The following is an 18,408-nucleotide window of genomic DNA, read 5'->3' as shown; positions in this document are numbered from 1 at the left end:
GGGTAGGAGGAGTTGCGTTTTTTTTTTCTCTACAAGCTACAACTGGAAAAGGAAAAGACTATTCATTTCCATGGTACTGGTGTAGCAATGTGTGAAAGTCTAACCACTAGCTCTTTGGCCAACAGTGATCACATGGGAAATGCAAAACTCTCTAACCAATAGCAAAAAACAAATCCAAATGATAACAGTGATTTTTTTTAAAGCGCTGGCCGTAGGCATGATAGGGTGAAAATGCCTTTCTCTGTTGTTCCTTTTCTAACGATTATCTAGTAAAAAGTCAAAATACCAAGAGGATTTGGGCCCTGTAAGTAAGCAGGTAAAGCGTCCTTGAAAGAAACTTAGCCAAATGTGGCAGTCTCTGTGATCTTGCCTTCATTACACCAGCCATTCAGACATGCATCTACCTCCTTCCCTGGTAGCATGTAATTGTTATGAGTTATTAGCTGTAAGTTTCATGCCCTAAGATGTGATGACTGACAACACAGGAAAGATTCAGATTCTGTTTAACTCCCAGACCCCCTCTTCCATGATGGCATAGCTCCCTCCAGAGTTAAGCTATCATGGACTCCCCATTGAAAAGGCTCATCTTCTTTCACCAGGAAATCCCTGTGGTATTTTCAGGTGGATGATGCTGACAATGGTAGGAGAGCTATGCTGCAAAGCTGCTCCTTTCCCCCCATTCAGACCTCCTGGATGATTCCCCGTATTAGTAGAGAGAAGTACATGGCCGTGAATGGTCAGGAATAGATGGAGGGGTTACCACAAATGTATGAAGCCGGAGTTTCTCACTGTAATGATACTATATATTGCATGTTATTGTACTAATACCATCAGGATGATGCGTCATGAACTGAGGTTAGTAACGGTGTTATTGATGTTAAAGAAATGCATTGTGTTATGCTTGTGTCCCCTCTGCACCTGCAGTGTTTGTCCTTGTGCCACCGATGGTTGAAAGGTATGGTTGGGGCAGCAGCATGGGGCCATTTGGAAAAGTGTCAGTCAAGGTGTTCGTGTTTGCAGTCCAGTGGCTCTGTAGGCTGGTTCTAACTGAACCGCATCAGATACAAGTGTATTCAGGACTTTACAGCTGCCTCTGTGTTGTCCATTCTCTTGGGAAAGCATTGATTGTTATGCAGTAAGGAAAGGATCAGTTGAATGGCAGACAAAGTAGAATGATAGACCACCTTTCAGGCAGGGATGTTTGAATTGCTGACAGAGCTGTGAAGTTTTCAAGTGGACTCTGATGCTAATGATTTATTTTCCCCTACAATGTGGTCATTTTAAAATGAGATGCTCTCTTTCTTCTCCTCCTTTGCCCCAATATCTGTCTCAGTGGAAGCAATTTTTGTTGTTGCAAAGCCTGAATGACAGACTGACTGTGATGCACATTGCTATAGGGATTGCCTACATTAATGATGCTTTCTTCCATCTTTTCTTTTAGGTCTGGATAGATGCCGGGACACAAATCTTCTTCTCGTATGCAATCTGCTTAGGAGCAATGACATCCCTGGGAAGCTACAACAAGTATAAATACAACTGTTACAGGCAAGTTTCTAACCAAGGGGGTTTAGTGTCTTAGCTAAATGATGTAAATAAGTAGGGACAATGGGTTCAAATTTTTTTTTGAATTAACTTGCTCCATGACATATGTGTGACTTAGGGACTGTTTGCTGCTGGGATGCCTGAACAGTGGTACCAGTTTTGTGTCTGGCTTCGCAATTTTTTCCGTCCTGGGCTTCATGGCACAAGAGCAAGGGGTGAACATTGCTGATGTGGCAGAGTCAGGTACGATGGTATTGGTGGCAGTGGTGGTGGGCACTGCCACCTAGTGTGTGAGCAAAGTACTGCGGACTAAATCAGCCAAACAAAATAAAATAAAAGAAAAAGAAAAAAAAAAAAAGAATTCCCACAAGCATCAGAAAAATGATTAAATGCGCATGTTAGTCTGGTTTTCTTTTAGAACAGCAGTGGGTAGCTGATTAACCTAGGACTTACTTTATCTTGATTAGTGTGGCAGTTTGAACACATTTTTCCAAAGTACGTTAATAAAGTTTAGCTCAGATTATTTAAAAGGACCACACACATTGTTGTCTCAAGTCCAGACATGTCAATCCATTTTGGAAATCTACACCAACCCTCTTGTTACTGTAGGTATGATTGCCCGCGGGTGAGAGATGCCGTAGGAATAAAGTCAGGCACTTCCAATGGGACATATGGGAACTGGACGCCCAAATCCCATTGAAAGGCAAAGGAAGTTGGACACCTAAACCCCATAGGCTTCTTTGGAAAATCCCTTCCACCATGACACCAACTCTTGCAACTCTATACATTTGAATCTAGCTCCAAGGTGAAGCTGATACTCTTTGTGCAATGTCCATTCTTAAACTGTTTACAGGGACATATTTTCCCCTTGTTTTGCATGTAATTATTCCCATTGCCATTCAGCTATACACATGTATCAGAGAGAGGGTACATCCAGCTTGTGAATATACACTGAACAAGGTAGACTACATCTTTCCCCTGGACGTACTTCATAGGACTTGTGGGCAGGAGCGGTACGTTTAGGCTGTCATAATGATGGTGAACAATTATACCAGGCTAGATCAGTATTGCCAACCCCAAGTGTTCAAAAATCACAGTCAAGCCCCCAAAATCATGAGATTGGCTTAAAAATCATGAGATTTAAAAGAATAATAGCACATTTTGGGTGCTTTTTCTTTTCCTTCTGATTTTTTCAGCCTTTAGGGTTCACTTTTTCACTGTAGGGTCATGTTTTTCAGCTATTTTTTTGTCACCAAGAAGACTAGAAACTTACTTTTTTATTTATTTTTTTAAATAAAAGCTGAGATTCTCTTGTAATTACATTGACTCCTGGAGCTGGATCTTTAAGAATCACAAAGACTCATTATGAAATGACGGCTGTTGGGAACACTGCTAGATTCTCAGTTGGTGTAAATCAGCATAGCTCTTGAAATCAACGGAGCAAATGCCATTTTACATCAACTGAGGATCTGGCCCATAAAGATCATTTTGATCAGATACTGCTTTACTTGCATACAGGAACAAACTAAGGGAATAATCCTGGTGAATACACCCTAACCAGCTCAGCACTTATTTCAGATGAGTTCTAAGAAATTTTGTATATTTGGCATTTTTTCTATTCAGATTCAAAATTTACTGTAATTGACCCCAAATAAAAAACATAATCCATTGCTAAATGGGCACCTTTGTCCCTGATATTTGATATTTTTAAAGTGGCACCACTGATCAGTTTTAGACACTGGACTTCCATCCTTTATTTTGGTGACCATTTTAGTTTGTTTGATTTCAACACACGGTGGTGGTGGCCACAAGTTGTAGCCATCTGATGGCTATTCAGTGGATTACACAGTATATACATGTGGTGGTTTTAAGCTAATTTCTAATGGACAGGTATCCAAATCACAATAAACTGCCATCAACACTGGTACCGGTTGGTATACTTGTTGCCATTCTCAGCCAAGAGGCCAAGAATTGAATAAACCTGGGAGCGTGCTCTACCCCTCTCATTCCTAAGAGGTGGTTCCTTCAGTTCATGGTAGCGGCACATTGGCCGGAGTTGTGGGGGAAACTTGTACTGCTGCTGCCTGTACTCTACCTGTTCTGTGTCAAAGAGGAGACTTCATTTTCTAGTGCGGGCAACCTGAAACCATTTACCAGCAAAGAGAAATTGAAATAGATTTGTATTTTTTCCCCAGATATATTCCCACCCCCATCTTTTTTTTTTAACCCTTATTTTGCCAGTATGCAAATCCAGGACTATTCTTCCAGGTAGAAAAAAGAGAGAGGGAGCAATGAGCGTCTGCAATTTGATTTTGCGGCTTGGCAGAGGAAGCTGTTTATTGGGCAACCAGATGATTCCTCCATTCTGTATCCTCCCACTTGCCTTACTCACACCTGTGGTTCCATTGACTTCAGTGGATTATTCTTGTGATTTGGGCACAATCTAGTTCACTCACAGCAGAACCCCAGCAGCACTCTGTTGCTTAATTACACCCCTGCCAAATTCACCCCTTATGTAAAGGTCTTGAGCTGAATTCTCCCTTGGTAGGATATGAGTAGTGAAGATCTGAAGACAATGGGAGTTACTCCTATCTTTCATTGGGCAAAGTGGGCTCATTGATTTCAGTGGAGTTACACAAGGGTTGAATTTGGTCTGTCTCCGTCCCACATCCCTCACCCCAGATTGGCAAACTGCCTGATTTTTTTAAAGTTAATTTTTCTCCTTTATTTTCCCCATTACATTACATAAAATAAAAGGCCAAAAGCATTGTTGCTTTTTTTTTACCCTAAGAAATGCAATGTGGGAACAAAGGAAGCACAGTGAGGCCTGGCTAATCTGTGCTGGATTTGTCTGCGTGCCTGGCTGGATGAAAGATATATTGCATGTACAGTATGTACTAGTGATAAAGCCATTGCAAGACTTCCTTTGTTTTAACGCCGTTTGCAAACTGATTCAGATTAACCAGGTCTGACTATCGTGTCTGTCAGCTGATGGAGAAGGTTTGGCCTCCATATTTTGTATTGTTTCAATCTACCAGCCACAGTTCCCTCTGCTGACTGGATACAATTCCAGCCATAATATTTCATTTAATCAGCAAGTGGCCAACAAATAGACTATGGTTATTACTGTTCTAATAAGCTTTTAACAATAACCACAAGCACAGTGCATTTTAACAGGATAATTATTCAGTGGAACGGCGCTCCATATTAAATGCAGTTTTCAATTATTTACATTAAACTGAAAGGATGCCAGAAATGTTATGGTATTTTACATGGACTTTTCTCTTTATAGTTCAACATTTGCTTTCACAGAAAAATACACACAGACCATAGAGCACTTGTCATCAGAAATTAACATACACAAACATACACTTTCAGCCCTGGTCTACACTAGGGCGGGGAGGGGGGAATCGATCTAAGTTACGCAACTTCAGGTACATGAATAATGTAGCTGAAGTCGACGTACTTAGATTGACTTACCGTGGTGTCTTCACCACGGTGAATTGACTGCTGCTGCTCCCCCGTTGACTCTGCTTGCGCCTCTTGTGGCGCTGGAGTACAGGAATCGACGGGAGAGGGCTCGGGGGTCGATTTATCACGTCTACACTAGATGTGATAAATCGATTCCCGCTGGATCGATCGCTGCCCGCCTATCTGGCGGGTAGTGTAGACATACCCTTAGTGAGTTTTAGCGAGAAATAGCAGTTTTACATCTGTCTCATCATTTGCACAGACTGGCTACAAATGCAATCTAATAGCAGTTATAGCTGGGAATTCAGTTTTTACTGAGAGAAGACATGATGTCCAGGGATTGAGGGAAAAGCAGAACCCCAGAAATTTTAGCTACTCAGCCAATTTTGTGTGTGCGCGCTTTCTGTCACATAAAACCACAGACGTGTTTCTTTTTAAAAATTAATGAAATAAAATTAATCAATCAATTGCTGGCTAATTTGTATTTATTTCTATTTAAATTACTTCAATTTTTCTTTTAATTTAAAAATGGCATCCTCCTGCTCTCATCTTTTCTTTTCCTTGCTCCTTTCTCCATCGTTCTTGTTGGAAAGGAAAAGTGGGAGTTAGGAAGAGCGTCAGTAGCGATTCTCCATGCAGATTAAACAAGAGAATTCTGCTCCTGTGATTTACCGGACTTTATCTTCCTTACTGAAAAACAAGTTTAATTTGAATCTTCTCACCAAACCTGGAAGATGTCAACACTCCAATCCACCTTCTTTTGAAACCAAAAAAAAGTCCAGATTTTAATGTGCATGTAAATCTGTCCTTGCAAGATTTCCCCACACTGTAAAAATTACAAGATCACTTTTAAACCAGTAGCGGATGTCAGATTCCTACTGCCCCTGTTGCCCAATCAGAGATGGCATACTCACTTTACAAAAGTTCTCATGATGTATAACTAAGTGTTATTTGAAACCTGTGTGACACCAGGTGAGAACTTCTGTGAGAAACAACATAGAAGTGCAGTGCGCCGATGCTCTGTGTGTGGGTGGGTGTGAGTGAGCCAGCTCTTTATTAGCTGAGCCACAGAGCAGATAAGGCACATTCTGTTACTACTAGCTATGGGGGAGCTCCTTTAGCTTAAGTTTTAGAAGCCTGTGATTTTGGAGCAGAAGGACCAAGGTTTTAGTCCCTGGTCTGTGGTGTGTACAGCATGCGTAATTGGTCTAGTAGTTGTGCACGATTGTTGGCAGGACCCAGATTTGTTACGGCACGACTTAGGAAGCCGAGTGGTATAGGAGAATCTGACTATGGTGGCGTGTTAGCAGTATCAGCGTTAGTAGTATAATTTCCAAACAGCAGGGAACACTTTTGAGAACTCATAGGCCCAAATCCACAGCTGGTGTAAATAAGGGCAGCGCTATTGATTTCAATGGTGGTTTACAGCAGTTAAGGACCTTGGCTATTGGAGCATAAACCAAAACCTGGAAGGAAGGTGTATGAGAGATTTGTGTTTTCAGAAGGATAGGTTGAGTTGGCTGCAGCATTGAAGCTTCAGGAGAATATTTGGAGCAGATTCCCTCTTGTGCCCCCCCCTCCACTCAAATAGCGATCATGTGTGCTAGAAACAGGATTCCTTTATTCTACTGGGGCAGTTGCCTTCATTCCTGTTACACCTCCTGAATGGCTGGTGCAGGAAGCGATCCATTACTGGCATGTTTGAGACAGATGTTAAAACTGGTGGTCGGTTAGCGATGGCCTTTGGGTTTTCTTGGGGTTTCTGCTGTAGTCATGCGTGCTTCTTTGTCAGATGAAAGCTCCAAACAATTTCACTTCTGGTATTTCCAGCTGGGTTTGGGTTTATCTGAAAGGAACCAGGCATCCCTGCATTGGTGGGTAGCTATCTCTAGACATGAGCTGAGTACTTACTATCTCCATTCCCTTTCCCCCCCTTCCTATTTTCTCTTTCTCCTCCTCTAGGTCCAGGCCTGGCCTTCATTGCCTACCCAAAAGCTGTGACCATGATGCCGGCGCCTACTGTTTGGGCTATCCTATTCTTTGTTATGCTTCTGTTGATTGGACTGGATAGCCAGGTTAGTACCCACAGAAATGGACATATATGTCTTATTTGTCGCCATGATGCCAGCAATGGCAACCCCATTATAAATGGGTGGATTAAAAATAATAGTAAAATACCAATAAGCCTGCTTAAATGAAGTTGCCTGTGCTGCAGAATCCATGGAGAAGCTGCTTTAATCCATACATAGAGACAATGAATAAGTTAGTGGTGGCAGGGTCAGCATGATCTTGTGCATTAAGGTTTTGCTATTGGGACCCGGGGGAGTCCAAGGGGTAGAGCAATGCTGCCCCACAACACACCACCATTTGTGGTTGGTGTGCAGCATTATCTGAGTCTGGTGAAGGAGAGATACTCATCACAAAAGGAAGGAACACCTGGGGTCTGTGCCTGCAAGGTACTGGGTGCCATCGAAATCAATTGGCACTGAGGTTTCTGACCATGGTAGGGCTTGTGGACTACGTGGGAGTGAATTGCAGAGTGCACCAAAATGTTGCGCTGTAACTGCTCCTTGTCGACCCTGCTCGTGTGAACTACAAGGTGCCTAGTTTGTTGTAGTGTAGTGCTGTTCAAAGAGGAGTTTTTTTCACAGAAATATCAGCATAAATACCACAAAGGAATCTGTTAATCATTTCTAGATAGTCACAAGTAAACAGAGGCAACCAAGGATTACGCAGTAACTATAAACTGAGATTGCCCGAGGTTTCAGAGCAACAGGCAACTTTTTATACTCCAGTGGTAAAGTAACTCTGACGTTCTAAAAATTCACTCGACAAAGGCAACATGTTTATTGAACTCAAATCCTCTCTTATATGAGGAGAGATTCATAAATGGAGTTTTCCCAGTGGTTACCCGCTTAATCTCTCCAATTTGTAAAGTGTGGCATTTGTTCTAAATCGCTCTTTACTGCTTACTCTTTGAACTCTACTAAGTGACTTTCAGTCCCTTCCAAACTGAATGTTACAATGCCCAGGGCTGCGGTTCTACAACCAAGTGCTTATACAAATGTTAAGCTGTCTAGTAATTTTAAATAGCTCCTCACTGTGTAGAATAATTGAAACTAATTGGAGCGCTTAATTTCCTCTTCCTCCACTCCCCCTTTCTGGAGTGCACTCAAGCAGGGTTTTGGAATGCCAGAGCATCTTAAGATCAAATCCAACCAATGGGAAGTGTTACATGTAAAAAGAAAAACAGTTTTACATAACACTTTAAAATAGGAGTTCAAGCAAGCATTTAGTATTAAACACTGGAAGCTAGACGGTCCAATAATACAGCTGCTATCCCTTATCAGTGAAGGGCACAGAGTACAATGTGTTTAAAGGAAGTTTCTGGACATAGTAAGTATATTAATGCAAAGGCTAGGATGATTTATATAGGCCAGAATATTGCTACTTCACGAACTCGCTGCAATATGTCACTGACTAGGGGATGAACCATTTACTTATTGACAACTTAATGGGGCCAAACTGCCCTCAGTTACATCAATGCAGCTCAATGAAGTCACCCTTGTAAGGGGCCTGATGCAAAGCTCAGTGAAGTCAATGGAAGGGCTCCCGCTGTCTTCAGTGGGCTTTGGATTGTGCCAGATATGAGAGCAGGATTTGGCTGTCTGATTTCTTTGTTTCTATTAGATTTGTTTGTGCACCATTAAATGGTCCCTTTTCCTATACATGAAGTTCTTCTGGCTGTCAATAAACTAGCGCCCTTTCCCCAAGGCTGGTTTTGTTTTATTTGGACAACTCTAATTATATTTGTCTTACATTCATTTTTCTGTTGCAAGGACGTACAGATAATTTTTTAAAAATAAAAACTGTTCTAAGATGCTGAATTAGACAAAGTAAGATAGCTGATCTGCTCCAGACGTCGGTTTATGTTGCAAGTGAGAATATTTTACCTACCCCCTGTAAAGTGGCTGTATCATTACAGCTATTAGAGAAGCACCTAAGGGTCTCAGTCACAAACCAGATGGCCCTATTATGCTAGGAGTTGTACAAACATATGTAAAGAATCATAGAATTGTAGGACTGGAAGGGCCTGCAAGAGGTCTTCTAGTCCAATCTCCTGCACTCAAGGCAGGACTAAGTATTATGTTTGTACAGCGGCCAAGGTCAGCCCTGGGGCTGCCGACAGCTCACCAGCGGCCCACTGCCTGAGCGGCAGTCCCCTGCCTGCCAGAGCAGTGACCAGGGTTGGGTCAGCCCCTGGGGCTGGAACGGCAGTGGTCATCTCCTACCGCATGAGCAGTGGCAGGGCTGGAGCAGTTGCAACTCTAGCAGTGGTCTGTTTGTTCACTCCCGCCCCAGGGTATTCTTAGTAAAAACAGGGACAGGGCGCGGGCTTCTGTGAATTTTTGTTTATTGACCGTGGCCTTTCCCTGACTTTTACTGAAAATACCTGTGACAGAATCTTAACCTTACCCATGTGCTTTTCCGAATAATTGGTCTATTTACAGCGTGTAAAGTATCTGCAAGAATTTTTCCAGGAGTGGGGCCAAAGTTTATGACAAGATGCACTAGGTGGATGAAACAAACTAACGGGGGGAAGTGGGGTTTTGTGTAGAGAAAAAAGTTTGCAGGGCTGTATTTCATTGAATGAATTTTCACCAGTATAACTGAAAACAGAATTTGGCCCTAATTCTGTACTTTAACTATGTGGTGCATATAAATTTCACCAGCACATCAAATGAAGACAGAGATTGAGAGTTGCTGCCACAGTTCAGGAGGTTTAGCTTTTCGAGTATTTTTCTCTGTCTCTTTTCTAACATCCACTTTTTGTTCATCTGAAACATCTACAACATAAAAGCCACATGAGCATTTTCCTCTCATCACATTCATTTCCTTTATCCTTGTAGCTTATGTTTATAAGAAAACCAACTTAATGTCTTATAAGTATGCGAGGAAACTGACTTCAATTCTGAAAGCTTCTTCCAAACTAAAAAATGACACACACACTTTAACCTTGAGGCTGCAAGGAATAGGATTGTTATTTGATTATTCAAAGTACTATATAGTTCCATAGAGTGTAAATACAGAGCTTCTAGGGGGTGTTTAATTAAGACAAAAGAGAATGAAATGTATACTGTGTATATTTCAATTTGTTTTTTTCCCCCTTTAGTTTGTTGAAGTTGAAGGACAGATCACGTCATTAGTTGATCTGTACCCATCCTTCCTAAGGAAGGGTTACCGACGGGAAATCTTCATTGCTATAGTGTGTTTCCTTAGCTATCTTCTGGGACTAACTATGGTGACTGAAGTAAGTAACACTGTTGATGGAGTGCTTTATTTTACTTTATTTATTTATTTTACAATCAGCATGTATCCTCATTGACATTGTGAATCAGATGGCACAAAGCAAACCACTTGGAAGAACACCACCACTTAGCTCCTACATAGCTCTTTTGATCCCTAGATCTCAAAGTGCTTTGAAAGGGAGGTAGATATCTTTATGCCCATTCTACAGATGGGGAAACAGAGGCACAGTGAAGTTAAATAGAACCCAGGACTTCTGACACCCAGTCCATTAGTTCTCAACTCGGGGAGCGGGGATGTCATGAACAGTTGCCGGGATATACGACTACCCTTCCTTTCTTTATGGCTACATAGGATGAGGGCCCCAAACCTTTTTTTCTGTTATAAAATGGGGTCACAGTATAGAACCACTGCCCTAGCCAATGATGCCTCATTGCAAGCCAAAAAATAAAGCACATGGAATTTCCAGAAGCATCTACTCAGCAATACGACATATCTAGTCTGAACATAAAAAAAATAAAAAGATGGAAAATCTGACTGTCACTCCCATATAACTTAGTTTACAGCTGCTTCCTAATCAGATAGGTGCAGAAGAACAGCTAAAGACATTGGGAATGAAAATCTTTTCAAAACAAAAGCTTTAAAATTAATCATACCATTCATAATGCAACAAGAATGGCAGACAGGGTCTTAAACCAAAGATTACTTTAAAGAGCTTTGCATCTTATTTCTGATTCTGAAACTTTTAAAACATATATATATATAATTCTAATAACTCCAGATAAAGTCACTCATCTGCTCTAGCGTAATTTGTTTATTATGCTGTATATTTCTGTAGCAATTTGGCTGGGTAACTACATTGTCCCTAGCTAAATTCCCTCTACAGTTTTAATGGAATAGGGTACAATTCTTCATCTCTTGACCCAAACTGCTGACTAGTGCTGTTCTGCCAAGTTGAATAGCTTCTGACTTTCAACTTCTTCCACAAGGAAGCTCAGTAATTTCAATCATGGTGTCTAAGGTACTATACAACATGAGTGAAAATGCCAGAAATCTGACCCCAAATCATTAAAAGGTAAAACAGGTTGAGATTGTTAAACTCAAATCTAGCATGGTGTGTTGGGGTATACAGCTTCCATCTAGTACATTCAGTGAAGTAGGTTCTGATTTTGGTTAAATCAGTGAAGTTATTCTGGATTTAACTTGGTATAAGTGAGCTTAGAATCTGTTCCAATAAGTGCACTAATGTGATATTTATCTTAGAAAGAACACAAGCCTTCTTTTGAAGATCAGATTTAAAACAAAATCTGAGGGATCTCTGTAGGAATCAAAATAATGTCCATAACTGACATTTCGAATACACTGACAATTTTTTCCAGAAATGTTTATGTGAAACTAACATAAGGAGTGAAGAAAATGACATCCATATTGAAATACATTTCAGCATATTTAGAGCAATATGTGGCAATGAGACTGGACATATCTATGTAATATTTAAAAGTAATAGACTCATAAATGGAATACCTCCTAGTGAGATGACTTTAGTCTCATTGGAGGAGTTTATGTTAAAGACCAATTATTTCTTTCCATCATATGTTTCTATAAATGCCCATACAAAAATATCTTTAAGAAGGAAAGACTTAAGTGTCTGAGGGTATGTCTTCACTACCCGCCGATCCGGCGGGTAGCAATCGGTCTATCGGGGATCGACTTACCGCGTCTCGTGAGGACGCGGTAAAATCGATCCCTGATCGCTCTGCCGTCGACTCCGGAAATCCACCTCGGCAAGAGGCGGCAGTGGAGTCGGCGGCAGCGCGGCAGCGGTCGACTTTCCCCCGTCCTCACCGCCAGGTAAGCCGACCTAAAATACGCAACTTCAGCTACGGTATTCACGTAGCTGAAGTTGCGTATCTTAGGTCGGAACCCCGCTGTAGTGTAGACCTAGCCTCAGTCGATTATACTAAGTGGCTTAATTTTGATCAATACTCTTCTGCTTTAAAATGCTTTCAGTGATAAACAAGCATCTTTTCTAGGGAGGTTAATGCTAAGCAGTAAGACAGTTTGGTAGAATTTTACTTTTTATAAACAGTAAAGAATTTGGTACAGCATGGTCTTCTGTTCATAAGGATATTTTATTTGGAATTGAGTATAGAGCACTCATGGTTTTAGTGACTGATCCTAACCCTTGTGTGTGTCTCTTTTACAGGGTGGCATGTATGTGTTTCAACTCTTTGACTACTATGCAGCTAGTGGTGTATGCCTTTTGTGGGTTGCATTCTTTGAATGTGTTGCTGTAGCCTGGGTTTATGGTAAGTAAGGATCCCTAGATCTAATATGAATCTTATCGTGAGCCAATAATACCAAATTTTACCTATTTGTTGGTCAAAGCTAGAAAGGCATCATTCAGCAGACTGAACCATCCATTCCTGAATATTCTGTGGAAGCACCTGGTATTTTCCCTTATTGTCATTTTGTTCTTCATTCTGAGGGCCACATTTTTAGCTGGGCTCAAGCCAGCCTCCAATTTTTTCACACAGAATTGAATGTTTTTTGCATGCTCATTGGTAGTTAGATGCACACTTAAGCATTTGCATGTGTAAACCTAAGGTCCAGAGCTGAACTTTCGGCTGATAGTGAAAAGCTCTGATTGTGTCTCAAAGACCTATTTTCTAAAACTGTAATCTCTACATGGGTCCAGCCAGCCAAATAGAAAACAGCTAAGAGAGAGCCTACAAAAAAATCTATTATGTCTGGTTATTTTTAGGTGATGCAAATTTCCTAAATCTGACAATAATCTATGTTGTTGTTTTAACTGGCTAAGACTGGTCATTTCCATGGTTCTTCATGAACTATTAATATTATAGTATTAACTATAAATACCATTTTTTTTACTTCATATTGAACCACAGTCAAATTTAAACTCAAATGGGCTGTATCAGTTGTTACTCAGTCCTTTCTCAGGCAAAACTTTTGCCAACTTCCATGGTAGCTCTGGGGTTAGTATTCTACACAGTATTCTACTGCAACAGTATGAGAAGAGAGACTTCCCTCAACCTTTCAGTGCCACCATTCAAGGTCTTTTTGAAAGTCCTGTGCATCACCCTTCTTGAACAACATTGTACACAACCCTTTAATGTAACATTTCCTCTTTACTATGGAAATTAGCATCCACACTTAGCCACAGACACCCCTCTCTAAACACAAACAGCTCCCATAGGCTCAAAACAAGCCACTATTTTCCCCCTTCAGCGCCTTCTCAGCCCCAACTGTGCAGTTGTATTAGTGCAATACCACTTGGTTACTGATGTCCTACACTATGTGGCTTTCATATACAGGCTCTTGATAATGCTCTTTTCTTCACCAAATCACCAAGTGACTATGTATTCCAGGCGCTGATAATATGTATGATGCCATTGAAGATATGATTGGATACAGACCTGGTCCCTGGATGAAATGGAGCTGGATTCTAATCACACCACTTCTTTGCGTGGTAAGTACAGAATCACACTATGTCTCATCTTGCACTTGTTTTTCCTTCCAAACTTTGTCCTGGTTTTTTGTCCTGTAAAGGGGAACATCCCAGAGGGCCACTGTGTGCAGGTACCAAACTGAAAGGGGTACACGTAGGTTGGAAATGCTCCGTTTCTCATTCAGTATTATATATAACACAAAAAGCTATGTTGCAAAGACCAGCATTCAGAAGTTAGGAAATGCCAGAATTAAGGTTGCCTGTGCAAAATTGCCTGGTCCATTCGGTCCTCCCCCGTAGCTCCTTATCCAGTTTCAATGTTCTCCCTGAGCCAACTGGCTCCCAACCCTACCCCACCCTGTTTCCCTCATTGGTTCCAGTACCAGCCTTCCCACCTAGCCGTGCCCAGCTTTCCCTCCTCCCCCACTAGCTCCCTGTCCTTGGCTCCTGATCCAGCCAGTCCTAGTCTCCCCTCAGCTCCAAGTCCCAGTCTCCTCCATCTCCCAGTTACAGTTACTCTCCCCCCTCTACTTCTAGTCTCATGCCACTTTTTCCCCCAGCTTTGTCCCCTCTGTATAAGAGTTAGACAGCTTCATCCTCCACATTGCCTGAGGACCAGTGTGAGTGTGTGTGGGGGGGGATCACTGAGAGCATAGGAGAGATAGGTTCCCTATTCTAATTTCTGGTGCCTGACCCTGTGCTCTGTGTGGATGGTACATGCACAGTCTGGTCAGCACTAAGACCTGTGAGATGCTTGAGCATGCTCAGTGAAGATAGAATCGTCTGAGATTTTAGTGTTGAGCTCTAGCAGGTCTCTACTGAGCATGTGTGAACTATGATTTTTCAAAGGCTTATTTATAACTTTGTCAAATTTCGGCGGATTTTCATGGGGATAGTAAAAGTCCGCTCTCTGAAACAAAGGCCTCTTGCCAAATTCCAAGGCCCTACACCAAAGTATGGGGGGAAGGGGGACATTAGAGCATTTCAAAGAAAAGATCTCCAGAATTTTTTTAAATGGGCGAAACAATATATTTTTCCCTAGCCTTGTCTTCAGAAATGACTCAACCATTTTGGCTGAAATTTTCCAATCAATCAATCAATCAATCAGTCAATATCTATCAATCAACCTTAGGCTGACACTCAGCATGGAAAACTGCAGCCCAAATGGTTAAAGTTTGGTAAAGTTATAAAACAGCCGAAAACAGGATCTTATACTGGGAAGTATTGAGCAACTTTAAGCATAGACAGTGCTACCAGCCCCAGCTATAGTGGAGCAGTGTCAGCTAGTCTTGATGAAGATGTTGGATGTTTTTATGCCAGTGCTGTGTAAATGTTGACAATTTGAGGTGGACAGTTGTAGCACGTGGCCTCAACACAGCAGAATTCCTATATGCAAGGCAGTGGCTGGAGAAAATCAAGTCCCCTCATATTCATATTTCCTATTTTCTTGCGAACACACAGAGAAAATATTTCCTTTCTCACTGATGCATGTTAATGCAACACAGTAGATTCATATGTCCGATGTAAAACCTCATTACTGTCAAAGCAAGTGGGCTTGCTTGTTGAGTGTAGGTGTCTGATGAGTCATCTCCCTTCCAGTCTTTTTGACTGCTAGACAGCTTTGCTGTCACCCACCTGACCCAGCTCCAGGTCACAGTCCCTTCATAATTTCCAGTGTCAAAGCTGACTTCAGCTTTGCAGGATATTGTAGGATATATAGCTTGACATGAGTGAACAGAAGTGAACAGCATTGTGGGAAATACATAATATAGTTCGGTTAATATACCTGCACATGCTGGGGATAGCTCAGTGGGTTGAGCCCAGGGTTGTGAGTTCAATCCTTGAGGGGGCCACTTAGGGATCTGGGGCAAAATCAGTACTTGGTCCTGCTAGTGAAGGCAGGGGGCTGGACTCGATGACCTTTCAAGGTCACTTCTAGTTCTAGGAGATAGGATATCTCCATTAATTTATTTAATGTAGTGTCCATGGCACCTAACATATATGTATTGGCTAACACCATGCTCAAAAGTGAGCACAGATGAGGAGAGTTCAGGAGAGGGGAGATACTGTAAGAGTACTGTAATAATATCCTGACCAGGACTTTGGAACAGCAAAAGAAAAGCTTGTCCCCTTAGAATCCATCATTGGGTTTACACTGAGATCGCTGTACGATGGGACAGGACTCTGGAGGTTAGCCAGTGCTAGATGGATGCCCATGCAGTGCAGACCTGACTCACTGGGCTTATGGCGATCTACCTCACTGTTAAGTGGCTATTTGATTTAAAGAGCATTCAAGAACCTGGCATACAAACTGAAGCACAAAACCTAGCTGTGTTGGTTGCAGAGCAGAAATAAGTAGTTTTCCTAATTTTGCAAGGGGGAAGAGCATTATATCTTTCCCTTGCGAAGTAACCAGTACTGAAAGAAAGCAACTTTATGCTGGAGGACAAGTTGGTCAGTGTTAGGAAACGAGGTAAAGAACTGCACAGAGCACTTCATTTGCAATGAACAAGTGTTATCGGTTCTACAAAATGCAGGAACTGTGCTACATGTTTGAGTGCTATCTACTGGGGCCATATCTATTAACTGGCTATTTACATAAACATGCATATTAACTGGCTATTTACATACACATGCACATATAAAGCGCTCTTGTAACAGTTTCAGTGTAGAATGTCTTTCCCGTAGTTTAAAATGTTTAGCAAAGTTGGCCAGTGCTGCCTTTTACTGCCTTCCTTTTCTGGGTCCCAGTGATACCATATCCCGTGTAAGCTGCAGTGGATCCACAATGCTAGTACCTATGCTATAACCCTTCTTCTCGTTTTGTTTCCCCTCCCTCGCAGGCATGCTTTATCTTTTCTCTGGTCAAGTATACACCTCTGACCTACAACAAAGTTTACACATACCCTGACTGGTCAATCGGCGTGGGATGGGTTCTTGCTCTTTCCTCCATGATCTGCATCCCATTGGTGATGGTCATCCGCATTGTACAGTCGGATGGCTCACTTATTGAGGTAAGAATGACCACATAAATGGTGGATGGATGGATGGATATGTGTGTATGCGTGAGACAGAGCGAGAAAAATTTAACGTTTAAGAGTAAATGGTGGCTTGAGTTGGGGGGCTACTCTCTTTGTATCTGCTTTGTTGATTTGGCTCCAGGTAGGTTATTTTAACATACAGTGGATAAGGCAAGCCACACTGGAGAGGTACAATATGGCACACACTTGTCCATGTCTTTAATATGGAAGGGCTGCTAGTGGAGAATACAGACCCCAGCATGCTAGCCTCCACCTTCTCCATCTTGATAAAGATGGAGCATGGCATGATGTGACATGAAGCTGCCTCCTGTACAAAAGATAGGCCAGCTGCAGCCTGATTCATGTTGTGCAAAATAATCACAACCCTTGGAAAGCTGTCATTGTGGCTCTTGATAGGGCAAAGTTGAACACCTCAGTTTAACCAATATAAATAATCATTTTTCAGATCACCAGTTCTTTCAGCAAATATTATGAATCCTATCTAACTAGATTAAAACCTAAGCCTTCTGGCCTCAGAAAAATATCAGCTGATATTACTTGCCCTTCCATGTCTGTGTTCTTTTTGTTCAACAAAATGTTCCCTCTCTGAGCACAGTTGTTTTGTTAGTCTAATTTCACACAGAAACTGAACTATGCCTCCGTGCACCAGAGCTCAGTTTGCAAGGCAAAGGGAGCTCAATAGGTAAAATAGTAGAGAGAAGATTATAGCTAGAAAAGTTAGAGAGAAGGCCAAATCTAAATCCTGCACCCAAGAACCCATGGAATTTTGAGGCTATTTAGTACCACATGTGAAGGCCATGCCTGACCTCATCTCTTGTCAAAAACTCAATTCCCGAATTTTAGGAAAACTCTTTTCTGAACTTTTTGGCTCTTCTCTCTCTCTCTCCCCCTCTCGCTCTCTAAAATGAACCAAATGAAACATTGGCTCCAAACGCTCCCAGACTTTGGGGAAACTTGGATTGAGATCTGAACTTTACAGCTTGGTCCTACCTCGGCCAGATATATGCTTAGTGCACCTCAAAGACAAAGTCAACTACATTCTTCTATTCGCCCTTCACAGTGTTTCTTCATCTTCTCTTCAAACTGTGCTTTTTTTCAGTAAAGAAAGTAGCTTTTCCCAGAACACAGTAATACACTTGAATTTGTGTGTTCTCCAAGTTTTAATGGTCTTTTTTAGTGCTGGCTAGGACATTTTGTTGGGGGTTTTATTTTCCTGCCTGCATTCTCACCATCTATTCAGAAAGCGGTCTAAAAGTAGCCAAAGCTGCCTTTTAAGATCATCTTAGGGAAGGGAGGCGGTAACCACTTGTCTAGTTCCTTCTTTGTGAACTGAGAACTAGAAGAAAGGTTGCAGCTTGCCAATGAACTACCCTGTTTAAAGGCAGGATTGTTTTCAATACGAGAGAGAACACATGAATCGGCGGAGATTCTACAGCACTGAAATGCAACTTGTGTTTAGTCAGACAGTCTGACTTCCCATCCTGGTGCTCCTTCTTGAATAAAATATTAGGGTTGGAAAGGACATTCTGGGTCATGTAGGCCACACTGCTGCATAGCAATAGTACAGTTTCCATTAGT

The 18,408-nt window shown here is 41.7% G+C and overlaps 1 protein-coding gene across 4 annotated transcripts in view; it reads left to right on the top strand.

Annotated features, from left to right (window-relative positions):
- The window catches only part of SLC6A6 (solute carrier family 6 member 6), a 74,735-nt gene that overhangs the window by 52,045 nt on the left and 4,282 nt on the right, over positions 1-18,408 (top strand). For all 4 annotated transcript variants that reach the window (XM_024207519.1, XM_024207518.1, XM_024207517.1 and 1 more), the window contains 7 exons: positions 1,442-1,545; positions 1,661-1,785; positions 6,976-7,088; positions 10,187-10,324; positions 12,527-12,629; positions 13,710-13,810; positions 16,633-16,803. In XM_024207519.1, coding sequence (XP_024063287.1) covers positions 1,442-1,545; positions 1,661-1,785; positions 6,976-7,088; positions 10,187-10,324; positions 12,527-12,629; positions 13,710-13,810; positions 16,633-16,803 — 855 coding nt within the window. The remainder of the gene's footprint in view (positions 1-1,441; positions 1,546-1,660; positions 1,786-6,975; positions 7,089-10,186; positions 10,325-12,526; positions 12,630-13,709; positions 13,811-16,632; positions 16,804-18,408) is intronic.

This window comes from Terrapene carolina, unplaced genomic scaffold (genome assembly GCF_002925995.2).
Source record: "Terrapene carolina triunguis isolate 2854851 unplaced genomic scaffold, T_m_triunguis-2.0 Scaffold89, whole genome shotgun sequence".
NCBI lineage: Eukaryota > Metazoa > Chordata > Testudines > Emydidae > Terrapene > Terrapene triunguis.
The sequence above is the reverse complement of the archived record's forward strand: the minus strand, read 5'-3'. Positions and strand labels throughout refer to the sequence as shown.